General features: G+C 44.6%; 1 protein-coding gene across 1 annotated transcript in view; it reads right to left on the bottom strand.

Annotated features, from left to right (window-relative positions):
* Nucleotides 1–22,069, bottom strand: part of LOC142759971 (interferon-induced, double-stranded RNA-activated protein kinase-like) — a 100,707-nt gene that overhangs the window by 12,908 nt on the left and 65,730 nt on the right. The window contains exons 14-16 of the mRNA XM_075862809.1: nucleotides 19,893–20,067; nucleotides 17,571–17,714; nucleotides 2,840–2,935 (exon numbers count right to left, since the gene is read on the bottom strand). Coding sequence (XP_075718924.1) covers nucleotides 2,840–2,935; nucleotides 17,571–17,714; nucleotides 19,893–20,067 — 415 coding nt within the window. The remainder of the gene's footprint in view (nucleotides 1–2,839; nucleotides 2,936–17,570; nucleotides 17,715–19,892; nucleotides 20,068–22,069) is intronic.

The raw sequence follows: 22,069 nt of genomic DNA, 5'->3' as shown, positions 1-22,069 counted from the left end.
TACGGTAGACAATGACGATCACAAATAAAAGGTCTATTTTAGGGTAAAACTATGTTATTACCCAAAAAAAATAGCTGAAACGTAAAAAAGCTTATTTTTTTTACTATTATTTTCAAACTTTATGAATAAAAATTCTAAAATAGCAAAAAAGGTGTGTATAAAAACGATAAAAAATTAAACCTGCATTGTCTACGGAAAAAACGTCGCAAAAATCACGTCGTTAGCCCAACAAATAAAAAAATTATAGCCATTTAACTAACGCGTGCTAAAAAGGGCTAAACGATGTCTGGTCCTGAAGGCGCAAAATAGCCCGGTCCTGAACTGGTTAACAGTAAAGGAAGCATATAATACAGAGAAATTAGTGGAAATATTTGACAATGTAACATATTATATGTTTGATGTTTTGAATGTAACTTCTGCATTTATTAGATAATTCATATACAATACTGTGAGATGTTTTGAATGCTGCCCAAGGGACATGCGCCAAGTGGTTGACCCAGCGTGTTTCCATTATATAGACCTTTTTGGCATTATGCAGGTTAAGTATGACATAGAGCAAGAGTGGCCAGAGTGTTTGTCATGCCTAGACTCCTCTAACTGGTTTGACGGTATTGGGGGATGGATAATGGGCTGCTCTAGAGTGTCCTGCAGGTTGTTTTATTATGTATTGCATTAGATTTGCTTTTGAGCCTCATATTTTGAGGCCTGACAAAACTCTTGCAATGCTTTGCAGCAAAGGCTCAAATGATTATCCACCAGCCTGGATCCTTTGATCAAGTAGGAGTGAAATGAGTATGGGCTAAGTAAGTCCACAATGGGGGATAAGTCCTTCTTTAAGCACATGGCTTGGATACAAAATGTCCTCAAATAAACAAAAGGTGGGAAATGTGAAAGTCATTAAAATAACGTTTGAATGATTTCATTTTGTGCAGCGGCCATCTTGTCTGGAGTCCCCATCTTGTTTCTTTTGTAATGAATAAGAAAGTCTTTACTCCTTTAAGACAGGTTTTTATGTTTCTAAGTTGAGCTATCTTTGACCTTGGTTCCCATACAAGGATTGGAAGGAAGGAACAGGGAGCAAGATAGGAGAGAGAGACATGCTCACATATGTATGAGTGTATGTATCCCCCATCTTAATAGGACAGGAAAGCAAACCCTGATGTGTGAAGAATTATAATAATGCATTTGGAATGTATCGTATGTCTGTAATTGGCTGAATTTGAAATATTGTCACATTGCCTCTGATTGGTAAACTTCAAGCCTACACCCCTTTTGAATGATATTATTGTAATTGATTTTGGCAATAAACGGGAGAGAAGGATTTTGAGTATACAAGCATGGTCTCTTGTGTCATCTTTTCTCTCAGAGTTATATATATATATATATATATATATATATATATATATATATATATATCGATTACCTATGATTTGAAACTGGATAAATCACTGGAGGGCGGGTATCGGTTGACATACCCAATACAAAATTTCAGTCTAATATATTTTGGCCCATTATTGCGTTAACACAATGTATCTATATGCATTTGCTCATATAGGGCCTACATATTCTGCGGCCCTGTACAGAGATTGGCATCACTCACTTCAGTACCAGTTCTTAAAGAGGCTCTGTCACCACATTATAAGTGCCCTATCTCCTACATAAGGAGATGGGCGCTATAATGTAGGTGACAGTAATGCTTTTTATTCAGAAAAACAATCTGTTTTTACCACGTTAGGAGCGATTTTAGCTTTATGCTAATTAGTTTCTTAATGCCCAAGTGGGCGTGTTTTTACTTTAGACCAAGTGGGCGTTGTACAGAGGAGTGTATGACGCTGACCAATCAGCGTCATGCACTTCTCTCCATTCATTTACTCTGCAGATAGCGATATAGCTATGTGCAGCCTCATACACACACACTAACATTACTGCAGTGTCCTGACAATGAATATACATTACCTCCAGCCAGGACGTGATGTGTATTCAGAATCCTGACACTTCTGAATCTTTTCTGTGAGATTACAGCAAGGCAAACGTAATCTCGTTTGAAATGACAGGTTACATCGTAATCTCGCGAGATTACGCTTGCCTTGCTGTAAATCTCACAGAGACGCTACAGAAGTGACAGGATTCTGAATACACATCACGTCCTGGCTGAAGGTAATGTATAATCATTATCAGGACACTGCAGTAATGTTATAGTGTGTTTATGTGGCTGCACATAGCGATATAGCTTTATCACTAGTGCTGTGCAAATGAACGGAGAGAAGTGTATGACGCTGATTGGTCACTAATTGGTCAGCGTCACACACTCCTCTGTACAACGCCCACTTGGTCTAAAGTAAAAACACGCCCACTTTGGCATTAAGAAACTCATTAGTATAAAGCTAAAAATCGCTCATAAAGTGGTAAAAATTTATAGTTTTTCTAAATAAAAAACACTGCCGTCACCTACATTACAGCGCCCATCTCCTTTTGTAGGAGATAGGGCACTTATAATGTGGTGACAAAGTCTTTTTAATGAGGTTTTACAATTAACCGATCTGAAACGCACTCATACACACTAAGACCAATTTTTATAGGAAGCCTATTAACTACTCTTTGGACAGGTTGGAAGAAACTATGATTTGCTATGGTCTTTAAGTAATTTGTAAGGTTCTACAGCATCCTTTGACAAAAGCAGCTGATCGCTGAGGTTATCATGCATGCTTATCATAGCTTTCATACTAATCTGAAGATGTACAATTGTACCCAAGCCCTCATCCCTTTATGCTCGTCCAGGCCCAGAAATGGATGTGAAGGCTGCAGAAAATGTAAACTAGCCAAAATACTCAGAACCTACTTGATATTTGTATTTTTTATCAAACTTCCAGAAGAGTTCAATCAATATCAGTCCTAATGGGAAGATATCAACTTCATTTTCATAGGTTTCATTCTCCTGCAAAGAAGCAACATATATGTAGTTATCAAAACTAATACATATTAGTAAGGTGCAAAGTAGCGACACATCAATAATGTCCTATCTGCTTTACAATACCAATTCTGTTCAATGTCTAGAATAACACAGTACACGTTGTATTTTAGAAGTAGATAATGAATGGTTTCGGTACAACCCTGCACAATATGGTGGTGCTACATAGGTAACGTGAAAGAAAATATATTGAAAAAAAATGTAACCTAATATACAAGTTTTTGTTTAGGGAATTTGTTACATTAACCCCTTACCGCACCAGTACGTCCTGTAGGACGTACCTGGTGCGTCCTGGCTAAAAACTGTCACCCTGTCAAAGGACAGGATGACAGAACTATTAAATTAATTATTTGAAATAAAAGTGATTTTATTGTGCAGATGCTGCAAAACATAAAAAAACTATATACATATTGTATCGCCGTAATCATATCGACGAGCCGTAAATAAAAAAAAATCTGAATTGCAGGTTTTTGGTTACCTTGCTTGCCAAAAAATGAAATAAAAAGTGATAAAAAAAAATCGTATGTACCCCAAAATGGTACCAATGAAATCTACAGATTGTCCCGCAACAAATAAGCCCTCACACAGCTCCGGTGGAGAAAAAATTAAAAAAAGTTCTGGCTCTCAGAATATGGCGATGCAAAATGTGCCGAGTGTTCCAAAACCTGATAAGATCGGGCGTCATTTATCAGTGCGACACTGGCCACATATTTATGAATTATTATTTATTTACCCCATTATTATACCCTCTTATTATACACTGATGTACTCCGCACAGCTTACACATGCCCCCACATCATAAACTGAAATACCAGCAAAACCCCAAACAAAGGGGGCGTGGCCTAGCAGCAGATGTAAGAGGACGTGTGTGTCTGGAGCTCGCGCTGTGTCCATCCTGAAAGTACTGATTATCCCTGATTTACCTGGTAATACCTACCGACCTGGAGGCTGGGAAGCTGGAGGAGTCGATACCGCTTAGCACAGCTGCAATGACCCGATCTAAAAAACAAAAAACGCAGCCGGCGAGTCCGGGGCCGGGAAGGCAAGATGGCGCCGAGGAGACTGAATGCAGGAGCAGACACATGCGGTCTGAGGCTGCAGACAGGCTGGAGAGATTTGCACGAACCCCTCGTGCGAGCGGATCTGCAGAAGGCAAGACGCCGGTGGCTAGCAGTGGGAAGGCAGGCAGCCTGGCCTCGGGCTCCAGATACTCCGTGCTGGGAGAGGACACGGTGAGTGAGGAGGAAGAGCTGGGTAGTCAGCGGCGGGAATGGCATGTTGAGGAAGATTGAGGCAGAACGCATCACAGGAGAGACCAGGTGAAGGAGCCTTCCCTCACAGACATACTTGCTGCGGTGAAGCAGAATTCCTCGATCTTATCTATGCTGACTGGGCAGGTGGGAGGCCTGAAGGAAGATATTCTGCGGTTACGAAATGATTTACAGAAAGTGGCAGAAAGAACCACAGTTGTTGAGGGGAGAGTGTCTGAAGTGGAAGATGTTCTGCCGGAGCTCAGACGTGATGTACAGTCTCATTCCTTGGCGGTGGTAGTCCTGCAGGCTAAGGCGGATGATTTAGAAAACCGGTTACGCAGAAACAACGTGCGTTTGGTAGGAGTGCCCGAAAAAACGGAGGGCAATAACTCGGATGAGTTTTTTGAAAAATGGCTGCTGGAGCAGTTTGGCCGGGAAGAGCTGTCTCCTTTATATGCTGTTGGAAGGGCGCACAGAGTACCTACCAGACCGGGACCACCGGGGAGACCCTCGAGACCGGTCTTAGTGAAGCTGTTACACTACAAGGACAGAGATAGGATACTGAGGATGGCAAGGGAACGGCAGGATATCTCCATTAATGGCGCTAAAATATCCTTTTATCCGGATTTCTCTGCGGAAGTACAGAAGAAGCGGCTGCAATATTGGGACGTAAAGAAGTATCTGAGGAACCTGGCCATACCATATTCCATGATGTATCCGGCTAAATTGCGGGTGGTTGCATTTGGGACTGCTTCATTCTTTGAGAACCCCAGAGAAGCTGCCAGATGGCTGGATTGCAATGAGGCACGGCTGCGGAGAACGTCTGGAGAAGAGGATGCGTGAAAGCCCGCCTAGGCGGTGAAGTTTGGAGCCACGTTGGCGTTTGCGGGACTGTAGTACATTATATGTTATTATGCAGTTCTCCGGTGTGTGAACACCCTTGTCTGAAACACAGCAGGGTCGTATCCTTTTAACAAAGTGGCCGTACTTGATGGCGAGGATATTGTGGGATCATTACTGGGTACCTAATGTATCTGTAAATTCTGCTGATTGTGTGGGATTGTGTATTACATACGAATAGCAGTGGGAGCCAGCGCTCACTGGAAGTGGTGAAAAAGTTAAATGGTTAAAGGGGAGATGCCATTAGGGCATGTCAAACGTTCGCACTATGGTGCGTTTCTGCTGGATAGGAGAGACAGTACATGTCGCTCTGACCCTTTTCGGAGGGGAGGTTTTGTTGGGGGGGGAGGGAGGGAACGCACGGCCTACTATCTTGGCTGGAGTAGGCTGGAGTAGTAACAGATTTCTCAATGATATGGCGCCTGATGGGGTCGGTTAAATGTCTATCCCAGAATGTCCGGGGTATACGGGAAGCAAGGAAACTACAGGCAATCTTCAACTGGGTTAAACAGCAAAATGCCCTGATAGTGGGGCTGCAAGAAACACATCTGACTGGAGAATCTGTGTCCCTATTGCAGAGAGTGTGGATCGCACATGGGTTTCACTCCTTTCATACGACTTATTCTAGGGGGGTGAGTTTGCTGATACACAGGAGTCTTCCCTTTGTCTGTCATTCGTCTTTCTCTGATGAGGAGGGGAGGTATGTGGGAGTGCACTGTACTATATATCATTGGAAGTGTATTCTAGTGGTACTGTACATCCCTCCGCCTTATTCTAGCACTGTACTTAAACGAGTTACGGAGAAACTCTCCAGGTGGCCTGAGGTACCGCTAATCGTGATGGGGGACTTTAATGCAGTGATGTCTGAAGGGCTGGATAGGTTCCATAGGGGAGGGGGAGGGCAAAGGGGTGACCTGACTGCCTTTGGAAGATTAATGGAGGAATTGGGTTTGCGGGATATTTGGAGAGATAAGCACCCAGGGGTGAGGCAGTTCTCGTGTGCATCGTCCACGTTTCAGTCTCTTTCACGAATAGATTTGGTAGCATGCTCAGCTTCAGCAGTGCCGTACATAGCGCAAATTGAATATCTACAGAGGGCGTGGTCAGACCACTCTCCGATGGCGGTGACGCTGGAAGTGGGTGTAAGGCCTACCAGGAATCCCGAGAATTCGAAGCTGAATGCATTTTGGCTGAAATTGATGGATGGCGGGGAAATACGGGACTTGATAAAATATTTCATTTTTAATACTGAGTCAGTGCCGCAAGGGGTGTTATGGGACGCCATGAAAGCGTGGTTGAGAGGAGTATTCATTCAATATATTAAACAAATAAAAACTAAATCTAGGCAACTGGGAGAAAGTCTAGAGGATCGGGTGACAGAAACAGAAGGGAGACATGTAGAAGAGGGGTCCGAGGAGACACTTAGACATTGGGTGGAGGCACAGACGATGTTGAAAAATCACCAACTAGCAATGGCGGATAATAAACGCTTATTCCTTAAACAGAAATATTATGAAGAAGGGGAAACGGCAGGGAGGCTACTCGCTAGGATGGCACAGCCGCATGGGAGTAATAATTTCATTCATGGTCTTAGGGGGGAGGGGGGAGGGTGGAGACAGACACGGGGCAAATCTTGCAAATATTTCAGCGGTTTTATACTGACCTATACACATCCAAAGTGCATTACGACACACAGCAATTGGACGAGTATCTGGGAAGCATTAGGCTATGTTCACACGGGGTATTTTGCCGAGTTTTTTGACGCGGAAACCGCGTCGCAAAACTCGGCAAAAACGGCCCGAGAACGCCTCCCATTGATTTCAATGGGAGGCGTTGGCGTCCTTTTTCCCGCGAGCAGTAAAACTGCCTCGCGGGAAAAAGCGACATGCCCTATCTTCGGGCGCTTCCGCCTCTGACCTCCCATTGACTTCAATGGGAGGCAGGAGAAAGCGTATTTCTCGCTGTTTTATGCCCGCGGCGCTCAATGGCCGCGGGCGAAAAACGGCGCGATAATTGCCGCGAAAATCGGCGTGCAGGGAGAGGAATATCTGCCTCAAAGTTCCAAACGGAATTTTGAGGCAGATATTCCTCCCCCAAAATACTCCGTGTGAACATAGCCCTAATTTGCCTACCTTGGGCCGGGAGGACCGTGAAAGCTTGGAGGCACCTATTTCACTGGAGGAGTTGGAACAGGCGATAAGGGATATGGCAAATGAGAAAGCTCCGGGTCCAGATGGGTTACCAGGGGAAATCTATAAGGAATATGGGACGGAATTAGCGCCACAATACTTGAGTACTTTGCAGGATAGCTTTGACAGAGGTAAACTACCAGACTCCCTATATGAGGCAACGATAGTGGTTCTCCCGAAAGAGGGGAAAGACAGTCAACTACCAGAGTCCTACAGACCAATATCCTTGCTGACATCGGATGTTAAGATTTTGGCAAAGATACTAGCGCTGCGGCTGAATAGGGTGGTACAGCATGTTGTGCATGAAGACCAATCGGAGTTCATGCCCTCCAAATCGACGGCTGTCAACCTCAGGCGGCTGTTTCTAAATCTTCAGGCGACACCGGACGTTCAAGGAGGAAGGGCTGTGCTAACGTTAGATGCCGCGAAAGCGTTCGATTGTGTAGAATGGGGGTACTTATGGCGAGTAATAGAAAAGATGGGATTCGGCCCTAACTTCGTGAAGTGGGTACAGTTGCTGTATGTGGCCCCTACAGCCCGCATACGGGTGAATGGTGCATTGTCCGAGAGATTTTCGCTGGCCCGGGGTACGCGCCAGGGGTGCCCACTGTCACCATTGCTGTTCGCCTTGGTGGTAGAGCCACTGGCGTGCCTCATAAGACAGGAGGAGCGTATACGGGGCTTGCAATATGGGGAAATGGAGGAAAAAATTTCACTATATGCAGACGATATTTTAATATATATGACGGACACTGAGAACACTCTGGAGGTAGTAATGAACACGATCACAAGGTTTGGGGAGTTCTCGGGATTAAATATTAACTGGACCAAGTCTGCTCTTATGCTACTTGACCCGGTAAACATTGTGGATACTGGAGTGGGACCCCAAATTCCGATAGTCTCTGAATTTACGTACCTAGGGGTTAAGGTGACGGCTAGGGTTCAAGACTATATGTCTTTGAATGTTTTACCACTGCTGCTCAAGGTGAAACATAAGGTGGACGCCTGGAACAGGCTCCCGCTCTCTGCTCTGGGGAGGACTAATCTAATCAAGATGATCCTTATGCCTCAAGTTTTATATATCCTTCATAACTCCCCAGTATGGATACCTAAACACTGGTTCAGACGATTGCACAATCTCTTTCGGGATCTGGTCTGGAAAAAAGGGGTTCCAAGGATTAAATTGGAGAAACTGCAATTGCCTAAAGATGAAGGGGGGGGTCGCACTGCCAAATGCCTGGATATATAACCTGGCTGCTCAGAGCCAACAGTTTAAGGGGTGGGAGGACACAGAGACATGGGGTTCTAGCGCACGCTTATTGTCATACTTGGGGGGAGGACTCAACCCACTAGAGGGCCTGGAAGCGCATACCTTTAAGAGATTGGCGAGTGCTAAACCAACATTACTTCTGATACATAAAGTATGGTGGCAATGCAAACAGATCTTGGGAGTGGGAATGTGTACCAAATATACTCCCTTATGGCATAATCCGGTCCTGTGGGAATTGTATCAATTAGAGGGCATGCAAAAATGGGAGTCGGCAGGGGTTAGGCGATTACAACACCTGTATGATGATAACGTGCGGAGATCATTTCAGCAGCTGAAAGACCTATTTCCACTGGAGCACAGTATGTTTTACCAATATTTGCAGATCCGTCATGCCGTACAGGCGCAGGCGCATGTGGTGGACCTGACGGTTTGTGCTCTTGGGGTCCTAGAGTATGTGGGACGGGCTGACACGACCAAAGGCCTGATCTCAATGGCATACAGGAGCTTGCTGTTCAAACACCTGGGAAACCCGATGGTGCTGGTAAAAGAGAAATGGGAACAGGATGTCGGTCCATTGACCGAAGAGGAGTGGGAGGAGATATTAGCGTCCACATGTCACTTATCACTCAGTCTGGCACAGAGGAGAACTCAACTCTTCCTGATAAATAGAGTGTACCGCACCCCGTGGGTATTAAAACAGATGGGTATTAGAGCGGATGCTAAATGTCCTAGGTGCACAGAGGAGAAGGCGGACATATTTCATATGTTTTGGTCATGTGAGGCCCTGAGGACCCTATGGGGGGAAATATTGGATCTGATAAAGCAGGTGTATGGTCGGGAATTGGCGGCAGACCCTAAAGTTATGTTGTTGGGAGCGGTGGGAGAATTGGAGAGTGACAGAATGGCAAGTCTGGCAATTGCTAAAATATTATATCAAACGAGGAAATGCATTGCTAAACACTGGCTGGACGCGGAGCCACCAGGGATGAGGGAAATTGTAGGAATGTTGAATTATAATATCCTGATGGAGCATAAGATATTTTCGAAAAGGGGCACGGAAAAAAAATTTGATAAACAATGGAGCAGATGGTTGGCCTGTCCTGAGGTGCCGTCACCTGAACTGAGTAGACTAAGGGCAAGAGTCGTCTGAGGAATTGGAGGTGATGGAGTTTGGAGCAAAGAACGGGTGGAGGGGAACCTTGATAAGAGAACGGAGTTCTGGCCAGGAACGGTACTGGAAACAATGGGTGGAGATATGGTGGGGGGCTGTGCGGGGGGGGGGGGGGAGAGGGTATGTTGGGGGTTTTCTGATATGCTGTAACTATTGTATACGACGTTGGAAAATTGAAATGTGAATGTCAATGTGTTATTTTATTTTGGTGTTCGTATCAATAAAATTGGATTGATTTAAAAAACCCCAAACAAAACTACCACTAAGCAAAATCTGCGCTCCAAAAGCCAAATAGCGCTCCCTCCCTTCTGAGCCCTGCAGCGTGACTAAACAGCCGTTTTCGTCCACAGATATGGCATCGCCATACTCGGGAGAACCCGCTTAACAGTTTGAAGTACTTGTCTTCAGTGGCACGAACTGGGCACAACATATTGTGCACTAAAATGGCTTATACCTGTGGAAATTCCACGAGGGGTGTAGTTTCCCAAATGGGGTCACTTTTGCAGGGTTTGCACTATTGTGGCCCCTCAGTGACTTTGCAAATGTGACATGGCGCCGCAAACGATTCCAGCAAAACTTGAGCTCCAAAAGTCAAATGGCTCTCTGTCCTCTCTCCGCCCTGCCGTGTGTCCACACAGCAGTTTATTACCACATATGGGGTATTGCTGTGCTCAGAAGAGTTTGCTTTACAAATGTTGGGGTGCTTTATCTCATTTATCTGTTGTAAAAATGAAAAATTATGAGCTAAAACTATATTTTTTTTAGATTTTCAATTTCACTGCATTATTCCCATAAATTCTGCAAAAACTGTGTGGGGTTAAAATCCTAACTATACCCCTAGAAATATTTCTTGAGGGGTGTAGTTTCCAAAATGGTTCACTTTTGGGGAGTTTACGCTGTTTTGGTCCCTCCAGGGCGTTGCAAACATGACATTGCACTGAAAACTATTCCAGCAAAATCTGCTCTCCAAAATCGAAATGGTCTCCTTCCCTTGTGAGCCCTGCCGTGGGTCCAACCAGCAGTTTACTACCACATATGGGGCTTTGCCGTAATCGGGAGAAGATGCTTTAAAAATGTTGGGGTGCCTTTTCTCATTTATTCCTTGTAAAAATTTTAAATGTCTACGGTTTTTTCGAAAAAAGTAGATTTTCATTTTTACAGACTAATTCCAATAAGTTTAGTAAAGAAACTGTGGGATCAAAATGCTAACTATACCCCTAGATAAATGGGGTGTAGTTTCCAAAATGGGGTCACTTTTGGCACCACAAGACCTCTTCAAACCGGACATGGTGCCTAAAATATATTCTAAAAAAAGGCGGCCACAAAATCCACTAGGTGATACTTGCTTCAGTCCAGTAGCAAACTAGGGCCACATGTGGGATATTTCTAAAAACTGCAGAATCTGGGCAATAAATATGGAGTTGCATTTCTCTGGTAAAACTTTGTGTTAAACAATTTTTTTTATTACCAATGAATTTTGGCAAAAAAAAATGAATTGTAACTTTAATTCCTGTTAAACGCCTAAAGGGTTAAAACACTTTCTGAATGCTGTTTTGAATGCTTTGAGGAGTCTAGTTTTTAAAGGGAATGTGTTGCCAGAAAAACATGGTTTTTTTTTTAAAAATTAAACATTTAGTGTGTGGGTGATTAAACATTGTTCAAATTTTTTTTATTTTTTTGCACGAGTCCAGGAAATATTATAAATTATTTCTAATTTATAATACTACCCATTTTTGGTCACTAGATGGAGCTGTTCCCAAAATTGCAGCATTGCAACGTTGGGTTAAAAGCCCTCGCTCTAGTGAGCTCTCAGCATCCCCCCCTCCTTTATCCTGGCTAGTGCCGGGATAAACGAGGGGTTTGAACGATGTAACCACCTACACTGTGTGTCGCCATTTTTTGAGCTAACCCACAGTGTAGTAGGTTTACATACAGTAGTAAACACACACAAACACGAACATACATTGAAATCTCTTACCTGCTCCTGCCGCCGCGGCTCCCTCCGGCCCTTCCGCTCCGTTTGCTGCCGCTGGTGCAAGTGCACAAATCCGGAAGCCGCGACCGGAAGTAGTAATATTACTGTCCGGCCGCGACTTCCGGTCCACAGGAAAATGGCGCCGGACGGCGCCAATTTCGAATAGGACTGTGTGGGAGCGGCGCATGCGCAGTTCCCAAACAGACGCCGTACACTGCAGTCAATGGGACGGGAGCCGTTCGCAGTCCCTATGGGACTGTGGCTGCCGTATTCCATGTCTGTATGTGTCGTTAATCGACACACACAGAAATGGAACAAAAAATGGCAGCCCCCATAGGGAAGAAAAAGTGTAAAAATAAGAAAAAGTAAAACACAAACACACAAATGAATATAAACGTTTTTAATAAAGCACTAACATCTTTAACATATAAAAAATTAATTTGTGATGACACTGTTCCTTTAAAATGGGGATTTTCAAATATATAAGGCCCTCAAAGCCACTTCAGAACTGAACTGGTCTCTGAAAAAATAGCATTTTGACATTTTCTGGAAAATGTGAGAAATTGCTGCTAAAGTTCTAAGCCTTGTAACGTCCTAGAAAAATAAAAATACTTTTAAAAACTATGCAAACATAAAGTAGACATACAGGAAATGTTAACTAGTAACTATTTTGTTTGGTATTACTATCTGTCTTACAAGCAAATACATCTGAATTTAGAAAAATCAGACACCCCCCCCCCCCCTTCGCCTCACAATTCTGTATCTGGCAGTAAAATAACCGGCTGCTGAAGGAGCCTCCCACAACTGCTTTGTCTGCAATAGGAAACAATGAGCATTAAGGCCGCCCCCTGACAAAGCCTTTCCCCTCAGCTGCCTGTGAGCCAAAACATTTCTAGACAAGACTGTGACCTCAAAAGAGAAAACTAGCTTACTGCATACTTTACCATCTTAATCTTGTTCTTGGAATCTCTCTCCCTCGTTGTAAGAACATTCCAACTTGCAGTTCTAAAGGCAATTGCAAACTCCCTACCCCAGCCCTGCAGACTTGTCATCAAATGTAGCCTGTAGTTGAGTGAAAGAAAATAACGTGTTCTAGCGGGACTTTGAAAGACCCGTGAATTTACGTCCTATCGGGAGGGGAGAAATATGGAGCAGGCTCACAGCCTGAGCCCACTCTATACGCTGCAGGGGTCAGCTATACATTGCAGCTGATGCCTCGCTCTATTGGGCAAGATCAGAGATAACTCCAATCATAGCCTATAAGATGTTGCAGTCATGTAAGTCAACTAATGAAGTCCCCCAGTCCTGCCACCTTGGTTCTCCTATTAAGCCTCTCACGTTGCCAGTCTGGCTGCAGAGACATAAGGTCCTGTTTTACGGTAGTTCACATTGTAAAGGGCTTTGCATTTAAAGACATTGTGCTGGACCTGTCAAACCGATCCTCTTGAAGTAACAGGGAGCAGAAATGATCAGCTCCCTGTCACAAACGACACACAGCGCAAAAAAGTGCCACACACACTAAACACAGCGCGAAAAGGGAGCGTTGTGTTCTGCAAGAGGACCCGAATGCAGGAAGCTTCTTTCCCGCATTAAGGCCGTTGCCATGATTGCTACTAATAGTAATCTGATTCCTGCTGGCCATTAGTTAACTATTATATGTGATCTGCATACATGATGTCTGTTATCCCAGCTCCTCCAGACAAAGAAAAAAAAAAGAAAATTATAAATTATAAAGGGGGTTTTACACAGGACGATTATCAGACAGACGAGCGTTGCTATAACGCTCGTTGTCGATAATTGCCCTGTGTAAAAAGGGCAGCGATCAGCAGATGAACGAGCAAACGATCGATCATCTGCTGGTCGTATAGTTTTAAAAAAAGTAAAAGATTATCGTTGTCGGCAGCACATTGCCCTGTGTAAACAGGGAGACGTGCTGCCGACATGATTATAATGGATGGGGACAAGCGATCAGAGAAACGACCACTCGTCCCCATGCATACCTCCGTGTGACAGAAGAAAGCGAACGCTGATCAATGATGTGTCCTTAACGGCCTTAACACCTTCCCAAAGCACTATCTGGGACTATATTCTATGACATGGTCTGAGCATCAATATGACAGAATCTATGTTGTATCAAATATACACAAATTAATAATGGTCACTAGTTTTGGTCTCCGTAGCCCCGCACCTATCTACTGTTATGACTCCAATAAAAATTTCTGTACACGGGTGCTTTGCGTCCATTTACAGATCCCACATCCACCTAAAGGCAGGAGGCCTGCTAGAAAAAAATGTTGACCTTTCTTCCCTGGTGTTATACCGATGAAGTCGGTGGAGCAACGTGCACATATTTGGTAGCGTTATACACAGGAGAGAGCGGGGATTATTTTGTAGCATAAATTTGTCTAGTTAAACTAATAATGATAAATTACAAAAGGAAGGAAATTAAATGGTTTCCCATTTTCCCCTACATAAAACGTAAAAAAATTACTGTTCTGTGTTGGTACCATTATATATGTGAAGCAAAAATGGGAAAAAAAAATATTTGGACAAAGTATAAAAAAATTCACCCTGAGAATGGAACATTCCAAATGGTGAAAATTTTGCTGTGGACATTCAGGCATCGGAAGGGCTTGATCCTAAACGGGTTCAGAAGAAACTAGGGATGTCACGATACCAGAATTTGGACTTCGATACCAATACTTCGTGTAGTATTGCGATACCAAAACTATACTTTTGCCAACAATAATAATAAAAAAAAAAGTTCTTCCGTTTTCTGATGTGGGGCGCATGGTGTGATGATAAGCCTCCATGTGCCTCACATTAATAGTAATTAACCCCATCATGTTCCTCACAGTCATAATGGACAACATTGGGTTAATGTGTGAGGTACATGATGGGGTTAATTACTATTAATGTGAGGCACATGGAGGTTCAAAATTCATCACACCACATGTCTCACATTAATAGGTGAAAGAAAACAGTTTTTTATTTTAGAACAGCGTAAACATGAATGACGCTATAAATGTGTTATTACTTTATTTTATTTTTTTATTTTTAAACTTTAATGTACTGGCATATATCTATATACTGATTGACCATATTTCCTGTTGTTAGGGCATACTTAGGTATGTCCTAACACCTACCTGTGTACTGACAGCCCTGGGGTCCGTCAGCCCATATATGGTATGGCCCTCGATCGCGTCACAGGCATCTCCCCTTCTTATTTTCCCTTGAAAAAAGCTTTGATCGCAGCATTCAAGGGAATAGCGGCAGAGATGAGAGGTTTCTCTGATCTCCGCCGTTAGAGTGGGGCTGCGGCTGTGTGAGGTGATGCGGCCAGCGCTGCACTTATGAGATTCGGGGCAGTCACTGAAGACAGAACATGGGGGTGTTTTGCAGTGCGTCCGCCATGTTCTGTCATCAGTGCCGCCGCTCATTTGTGCCGCACTTCTCATTAGCGGGCAATGGCTGTATTACACAGCCGCAGCCCCACTCTCATACATTGATGTATTACTATACTAAGCTGTGCGGCCGCACAGTTTGGTATGGAAATACATGAAATAACGATATTGTACCGTTTGAGGGTGCAAGGTATCGAAACAGTATCGAAGTTTCGATGCATCATGCATCCCTAGAAGAAACCGTTTAAAGCATGTTACACTGTTTATTTTACCAGCGATCAAGCGATCGCATGTTCAAGTCTCCTAGTGGGACTAAAAAAAACAAAACATTTAATAGAGTTTTAAACAATGTAAAAAAATGTAAAAAAGTTAAAAAAAACTTTCAATTTTTAAATATATTTATGTTTTTATTATTTACATTATTTTAAGTGTTATCGCCGCACCTGAAAGTCCAAACTACTGAAGTATCATTTTTATTTATCGGACACCAAAAAAAATTTCAACCGCCAGAATTGCTATTTTTGGGTCATCTCAACTATATAAAAAAAAAAAAATAGAATAGCGAGTGATCAAAAAACCATTGGACCCCAAAATGTTACCAATAAAACTTCAAACTCGTCCTGCAAAAAACAATCTTACACACAGCTTCATCAACACCACCACAAAAAAAAAAAATTGTTTTTATTTTCTAAAAATAGTAGTACATAAAAAACAAAAAATATATAAAAATTTTGGATCGCCATATTGACCCGCAGAAAAAAGTTCATATACGTAGTGAAAGCCATAAAAACAAAACCCCAAAAAACAATGGAGGAATTGCGGTTTCTTTTCCATTCCACCAAACATTTTTTTTTCTATGTTTCTCAGTACATTATATGGTATATTAAATAGTTCTATTAAAAACTACAACTTATCCCGCAAAAAACAAGTCCTCATATGGCCATGTCGATGGAAAAATAAAAAAAAGTTATGGCTCTTGGAAGGTGGGGATGAAAAAACGAAAGGGATTTTTTTTTTTAAACTGGCCTGGTCCTGAATAGGTAAATATAATTTAACAGTTTCTCCAAAGAATAAATAGGCTAAGGCCCCATGCACACGAACGTGCTATTGCGGCCGCAATTCCCCCAAAAATCCACGGGAGAATTGCAGCCCCATTCATTTCTATGAGGCCATGCACACGACCGTAGTTTTTACGGTCCGTGCACGGCCCGGAAGCCCGCACTGCAGAAAGAACGGACCTGTCTTATTACGGCTGTGTTCTGCGGTCCGGGCTCATTGAAAATAATGGCCGCGGCCATGTGCATGTCCCGCGATTTGCGGGTGGCTCGCGACTGACAGTCCGCAGCCGGCCGACACGAAAATCACGGCCGTGCACATGGCTACGGTCGTGTGCATGAGCCCTTAGGCCTCATGCACACGACCATAGTGGTATGCATGGCCGCGATTTGCGGCTCGGACGGCCGCGGAGTGTCACCAGCGAGCCGCCTGCAAATCCCGGGCCGTGCACATGGCCTTGTGCATTCATTTCTATGAGTCTGGGCTGCAAAACACGGCCAGTATAAGACATGTCCCATCTTTTTGCGGTCCAGGCTCCTGGGCAATGCACGGACCGTGAGAACCATGGTCGTGTGTACGGCCCCATAGAAATGAATAGGGCTGCAATTTTACTCTGGATTTTCGGGGGAATAGCGGCCGCAAAAGCACGTTCGTGTGCATGGGGCCTAAGGCGGTGTTCGTTCCATTGAGGGGTTTCGACTGCGCTATTGATTCAGTCAAAACAACGGAACCCTTTCACAACGGTGACAAATGGAAACCATTAGCAAAGTATCCGTCACCATTAAAATCAATGGTGATGCAAACTGAGGCTATGGTTTCCGTTTGCCTTTCCGTTGAGAGGTTCCCCTGAGGAAAAGCTCAGACGGAATCCCTCAACGAAAACACAATGCTGATGTGAACAGGCCCTAAGGCTTCGTTCACATCTGCGTCTGGGCTCCGTTTATAGTTTCTGTCGGAGCACAGTCGACTACGGTATTGATTCCGTCAAAACAACGGAACCCTTAAACAACGGTGACAAACGGAAACCATTTTCACCTGACCTATGGTTTCCATTTGTTTCAGTTTGAGTTCCGTTCATGGGTTCCCCTGACTGATAGCTCCGACGAAACCTATGAACGGAGTCCTGACCCAGATGTGAATGGACACTTAGATGGTCTAGTAACTTCATATTAGTGTAGATTTTGCTTAGAACCCAGCGTTTTGTCTAACCTTATTGTCACTTGCATTGTACATACGTCACAAGAGATGGGATCTCAAAATCTCTTGGAAACAATAGCTTATTTCTGCAAGGGAGAAGGCAGCAAAACTATTTATGTAGTACAAGTAAATTATTACGTAATCTAACACTTGGTTTTCAAGTATCAAAGCCATTCATACGAGTCACCTGTTCTGGTGCCATGTAATTCTCGGTTCCCCGTCCAGCAGTTCGCAAAAGGGGTTCTCTTTGGTCTTTTCCACTTATTTGCGTCACCAGTCCAAAATCTGCTATTTTCACAATCAGACCTTCTGCAAACAATATATTTGCTGGCTGTAGGACAAATAATAATTTACAAAGAATGAAATTCTAGAATGCCACACACAAGACTAGAAGTAAGGCTTCATTCACAACTGTGTCATCACTCCGTTCAGGGGTTCCCTCTGAGCATTCCATCAGGGGAACCCATGAATGGAACCCTGACTGAAACAAACGGAAATCATAGGTTTTCCGTTTGTCTCAGTTGTGCAAGGGTTCCGTCGTTTTATCGGAATGAATACCGTAGTGGACTATGGTATTCATTCTGTCAAAATTATGGAACCCTTGCACAACTGAAACAAACGGAAACCATTCGCACTGGATTTGTCACCATTGAGATCAATGGTGATGCAAAGGGAAACCTATGGTTTCTGTTTGTTTCAGTCAGGGTTCTGTTCCAGCGGAAAGCTCAGACGGAACGCCAGAACGAAGCCTTACTTTCTTTTCAGGTATCTTGATACAATTAACATGAGTGCTGGATCTCAGCACTGAAAAGTTTTGATAGAGGGTATCAACATAAAGCTAACCATCAAGTTTGGAAGCGTCAGCCTTGTGAGAGAATCCCAAGGACAATGTTGTAATCATTTTTTGTAAACAATTTTTACTACTTTCCCAGTACAATTAGTCCAAAAACTATTATTTTTCTGGGAAAAAAAATCCCTAGGCATTATACCGCTATGTAGACTAAGGCTTCTTTCACACTACCGTAAGGTATACAGTTTACTCTCTTCCGTCAGAGGAATAGAGGATCGAAAGATTAAACGGAAAGCAACGGTTCAATAGTAATTCTTTTGTTTCAGTTGCTTTCCATTTATCTCCGTTCGCTAGGTTCCCGTCTTTTTTCACGGAAACAAAAATTCTGCAGACTGACGGACGAACGAACGGAGACAAATGGAAAGCAACTGAAACAATAGAATTACCATTGAAATCAATGGCAATTCTAACTGAACCGTTGCATTCCATTTAATATTTCGATCCTCTCTTCCCCTGACGGAAGAGAGGTAAACGTATACTTACAGTAGTGTGAACTTAAAGGGAACCTGTCACCAGCATTTCACCTATTGAACTTTACATATCCCTCACTGGCCGCTGCTATCAAAAGTTCATTGCCATTATCCCCTCTCCTAAATTCCTCCTCCGACTCTAAATAACGGTCTGCAAAAATTTTGCGCCTTATCGTAATAATCCGGTGTCCCTTTGTGCGCACACACCAGAATAGGACATCAATGCACAAGAACAGGTTTTTGTGTGCTGGGGGAAGGCGAGGAGCTGTCAATCAAAAGTATGGAGGCGGGGCAAACTCGGAAAGACTTGAGGAATGAAGATTTGACGCTTTTCAAACGAAGATTTGACTCTTTTCAAACAAAGATTTGACTCTTTTCAAACGAAGATTTGACTCTTTTCAAACGAAGATTTGACTCTTTTCAAACGAAGATTTGACTCTTTTCAAACGAAGATTTGACTCTTTTCAAACGAAGATTTGACTCTTTTCAAACGAAGATTTGACTCTTTTCAAACGAAGATTTGACTCTTTTCAAACGAAGATTTGACTCTTTTATGCTCATTAGCATACGTGTGGGAACACTAAAAAACTGAATATTAAAAGCTACAGAGACGACTAAGAAGACAATTATAGGTTATATAGAAATTATTTTTCACCCACTACCACCAGGTATTACTGGTTTAATAGGTGAAATGCTGGTGACAGGTTCCCTTTAATCTAAGGTTACGAGCCCTGGAATAATAATGGGTAAAAATGAAAAACATTATACTGGTTCTAAAATCTCAAATTAGCATGGTCCTTAAAAGGACAAAATGACCAAAATCTCAGATATGAGTAGGTCCTCCCTCCTGGACCTTCACCTATCTGGAGAACTGGGATCTTATGACCATCGTTCACAAATTCAAAGTGGCTGTCAAATGCCACGTGTACGATTGAAATCAGTGGAGTGGTGGCCACGCTTGTATACGACTCTTTCCATTAAAGTCTATGGGAGTACAGAACGAGACAAGCGCTGGGAGTTACGGAAAAAGACCTTCTTCCTATTGGAAACGTATTGCATATCCTGTGGATATTACATAAATGTCTAAGATTGAAATACCCTCAAGAGGGTATACTTGGGAGGAGAGAGTAAAAACAAATGGTACTTTACGATCAAGATTGGGAAACAACAGTTGTGAATAATAACTTACTTTCAAGTCTCTGTGAATAAGATCATTACTATGAATGTACTGCACCCCATCAACGATTTGACGGAAAATGTGAAGACTTCTGCACTTATCGACAGTTTCCATCTTTTTGATCCAGCTTTCCAATGTGCCATTTGCACACCATTCCATCTGAATGAAAAGGCTCTCCTCTTTATGTCTATTAACAACACAAATACAGCACATACAGGACTTTTATTTCTTAAAGTCAATATCCACCTTTTAACGGCACCTGATTTTATAGTCCAAAATTTGTTGAGGATCAATTTCTTAATATATTTTAAGAGCAGTCAGAGCTCTGTTTTACTGAACGTTATCTTCTAAATCTAGGTTTATACACTGGGTTTTGATCTCTGTATTAGAATAACAAAGCTCTGACTACTTTAACCCTCTGACAAACACCCACTGTCTTGACGGCGAGCAGTGCAGGTGCCCAGTCCACAGCGAAGTCTTTCGGTGTCACTGTAGAAAAGGCATATGCAAGATACTGCTCCTGAACTTAGAGAAGCCTTCTGAGTACAGCTGGGATAGGAAAAATTTGATTCTGACCCCAGCTGCAGTGTTCCCTATAAGGTGCGTGGCCGCGCACCTTTCACGGTCCGCCCACTCACTAAAGTTTAAAGCCTGCGCACTGTCACAGGGTGGATGCAGTGGCGTCGCTAGCACCAGAGGGGGCTCCGGAGCTAGTGACAGCCACATTCACTTGCATGTGCGTCCCCAGGCACTGTGTGGCGCTATCGACAGGGGGCTGCGTGTGGCGCTATCGACAGGGGCTGCGTGTGGCGCTATCGACAGGGGGCTGCGTGTGGCGCTATCGACAGGGGGCTGCGTGTGGCGCGATCGACAGGGGGCTGCGTGTGGCGCGATCGACAGGGGGCTGCGTGTGGCGCGATCGACAGGGGGCTGCGTGTGGCGCGATCGACAGGGGGCTGCGTGTGGCGCGATCGACAGGGGGCTGCGTGTGGCGCGATCGACAGGGGGCTGCGTGTGGCGCGATCGACAGGGGGCTGCGTGTGGCGCGATCGACAGGGGGCTGCGTGTGGCGCGATCGACAGGGGGCTGCGTGTGGCGCGATCGACAGGGGGCTGCGTGTGGCGCTATCGACAGGGGGCTGCGTGTGGCGCTATCGACAGGGGGCTGCGTGTGGCGCTATCGACAGGGGGCTGCGTGTGGCGCTATCGACAGGGGGCTGCGTGTGGCGCTATCGACAGGGAGCTGCGTGTGGCGCTATCGACAGGGGGCTGCGTGTGGCGCTATCGACAGGGGGCTGCGTGTGGCGCTATCGACAGGGGGCTGCGTGTGGCGCTATCGACAGGGGGCTGCGTGTGGCGCTATCGACAGGGGGCTGCGTGTGGCGCTATCGACAGGGGGCTGCGTGTGGCGCTATCGACAGGGGGCTGCGTGTGGCGCTATCGACAGGGGGCTGCGTGTGGCGCTATCGACAGGGGGCTGCGTGTGGCGCTATCGACAGGGGGCTGCGTGTGGCGCTATCGACAGGGGGCTGCGTGTGGCGCCATCGACAGGGGGCTGCGTGTGGCGCTATCGACAGGGGGCTGCGTGTGGCGCTATCGACAGGGGGCTGCGTGTGGCGCTATCGACAGGGGGCTGCGTGTGGCGCTATCGACAGGGGGCTGCGTGTGGCGCTATCGACAGGGGGCTGCGTGTGGCGCTATCGACAGGGGGCTGCGTGTGGCGCTATCGACAGGGGGCTGCGTGTGGCGCTATCGACAGGGGGCTGCGTGTGGCGCTATCGACAGGGGGGTCCGTGTGGCGCTATCTACAGGGGGGTCCGTGTGGCGCTATCTACAGGGGGGTCCGTGTGGCGCTATCTACAGGGGGGTCCGTGTGGCACTATCTACAGGGGAGCCTGTGTGGCACTATCTACAGGGGGGTCTGCGTGTGACGCTATCTAAAGGGGGCTGCGTGTGACGCTATCTACAGGGGGCTGCGTGTGATGCTATCTACAGGGGGCTGCGTGTGACGCTATCTACAGGGGGGTAACGCTATCTACAAGAGGATGTGCGATGCCAAACCTATTTAGACATGAAAATAAAATGGTATTCAAGGGTTGTATGAATATGGTTTTTCTGTTCACGACATTAAAACAACTAAAAAAAAACTGCAAAACACGTCAGTTTCTGCTAAAATTAAGTTCCATGAGT

The sequence above is a fragment of the Rhinoderma darwinii genome, chromosome 4 (assembly GCF_050947455.1).
Source record: "Rhinoderma darwinii isolate aRhiDar2 chromosome 4, aRhiDar2.hap1, whole genome shotgun sequence".
In the NCBI taxonomy this organism is placed as follows: Eukaryota; Metazoa; Chordata; class Amphibia; order Anura; family Rhinodermatidae; genus Rhinoderma; species Rhinoderma darwinii.
Note: the sequence above shows the minus strand (reverse complement) of the source record. Positions and strands in the feature narration are given on the sequence as shown.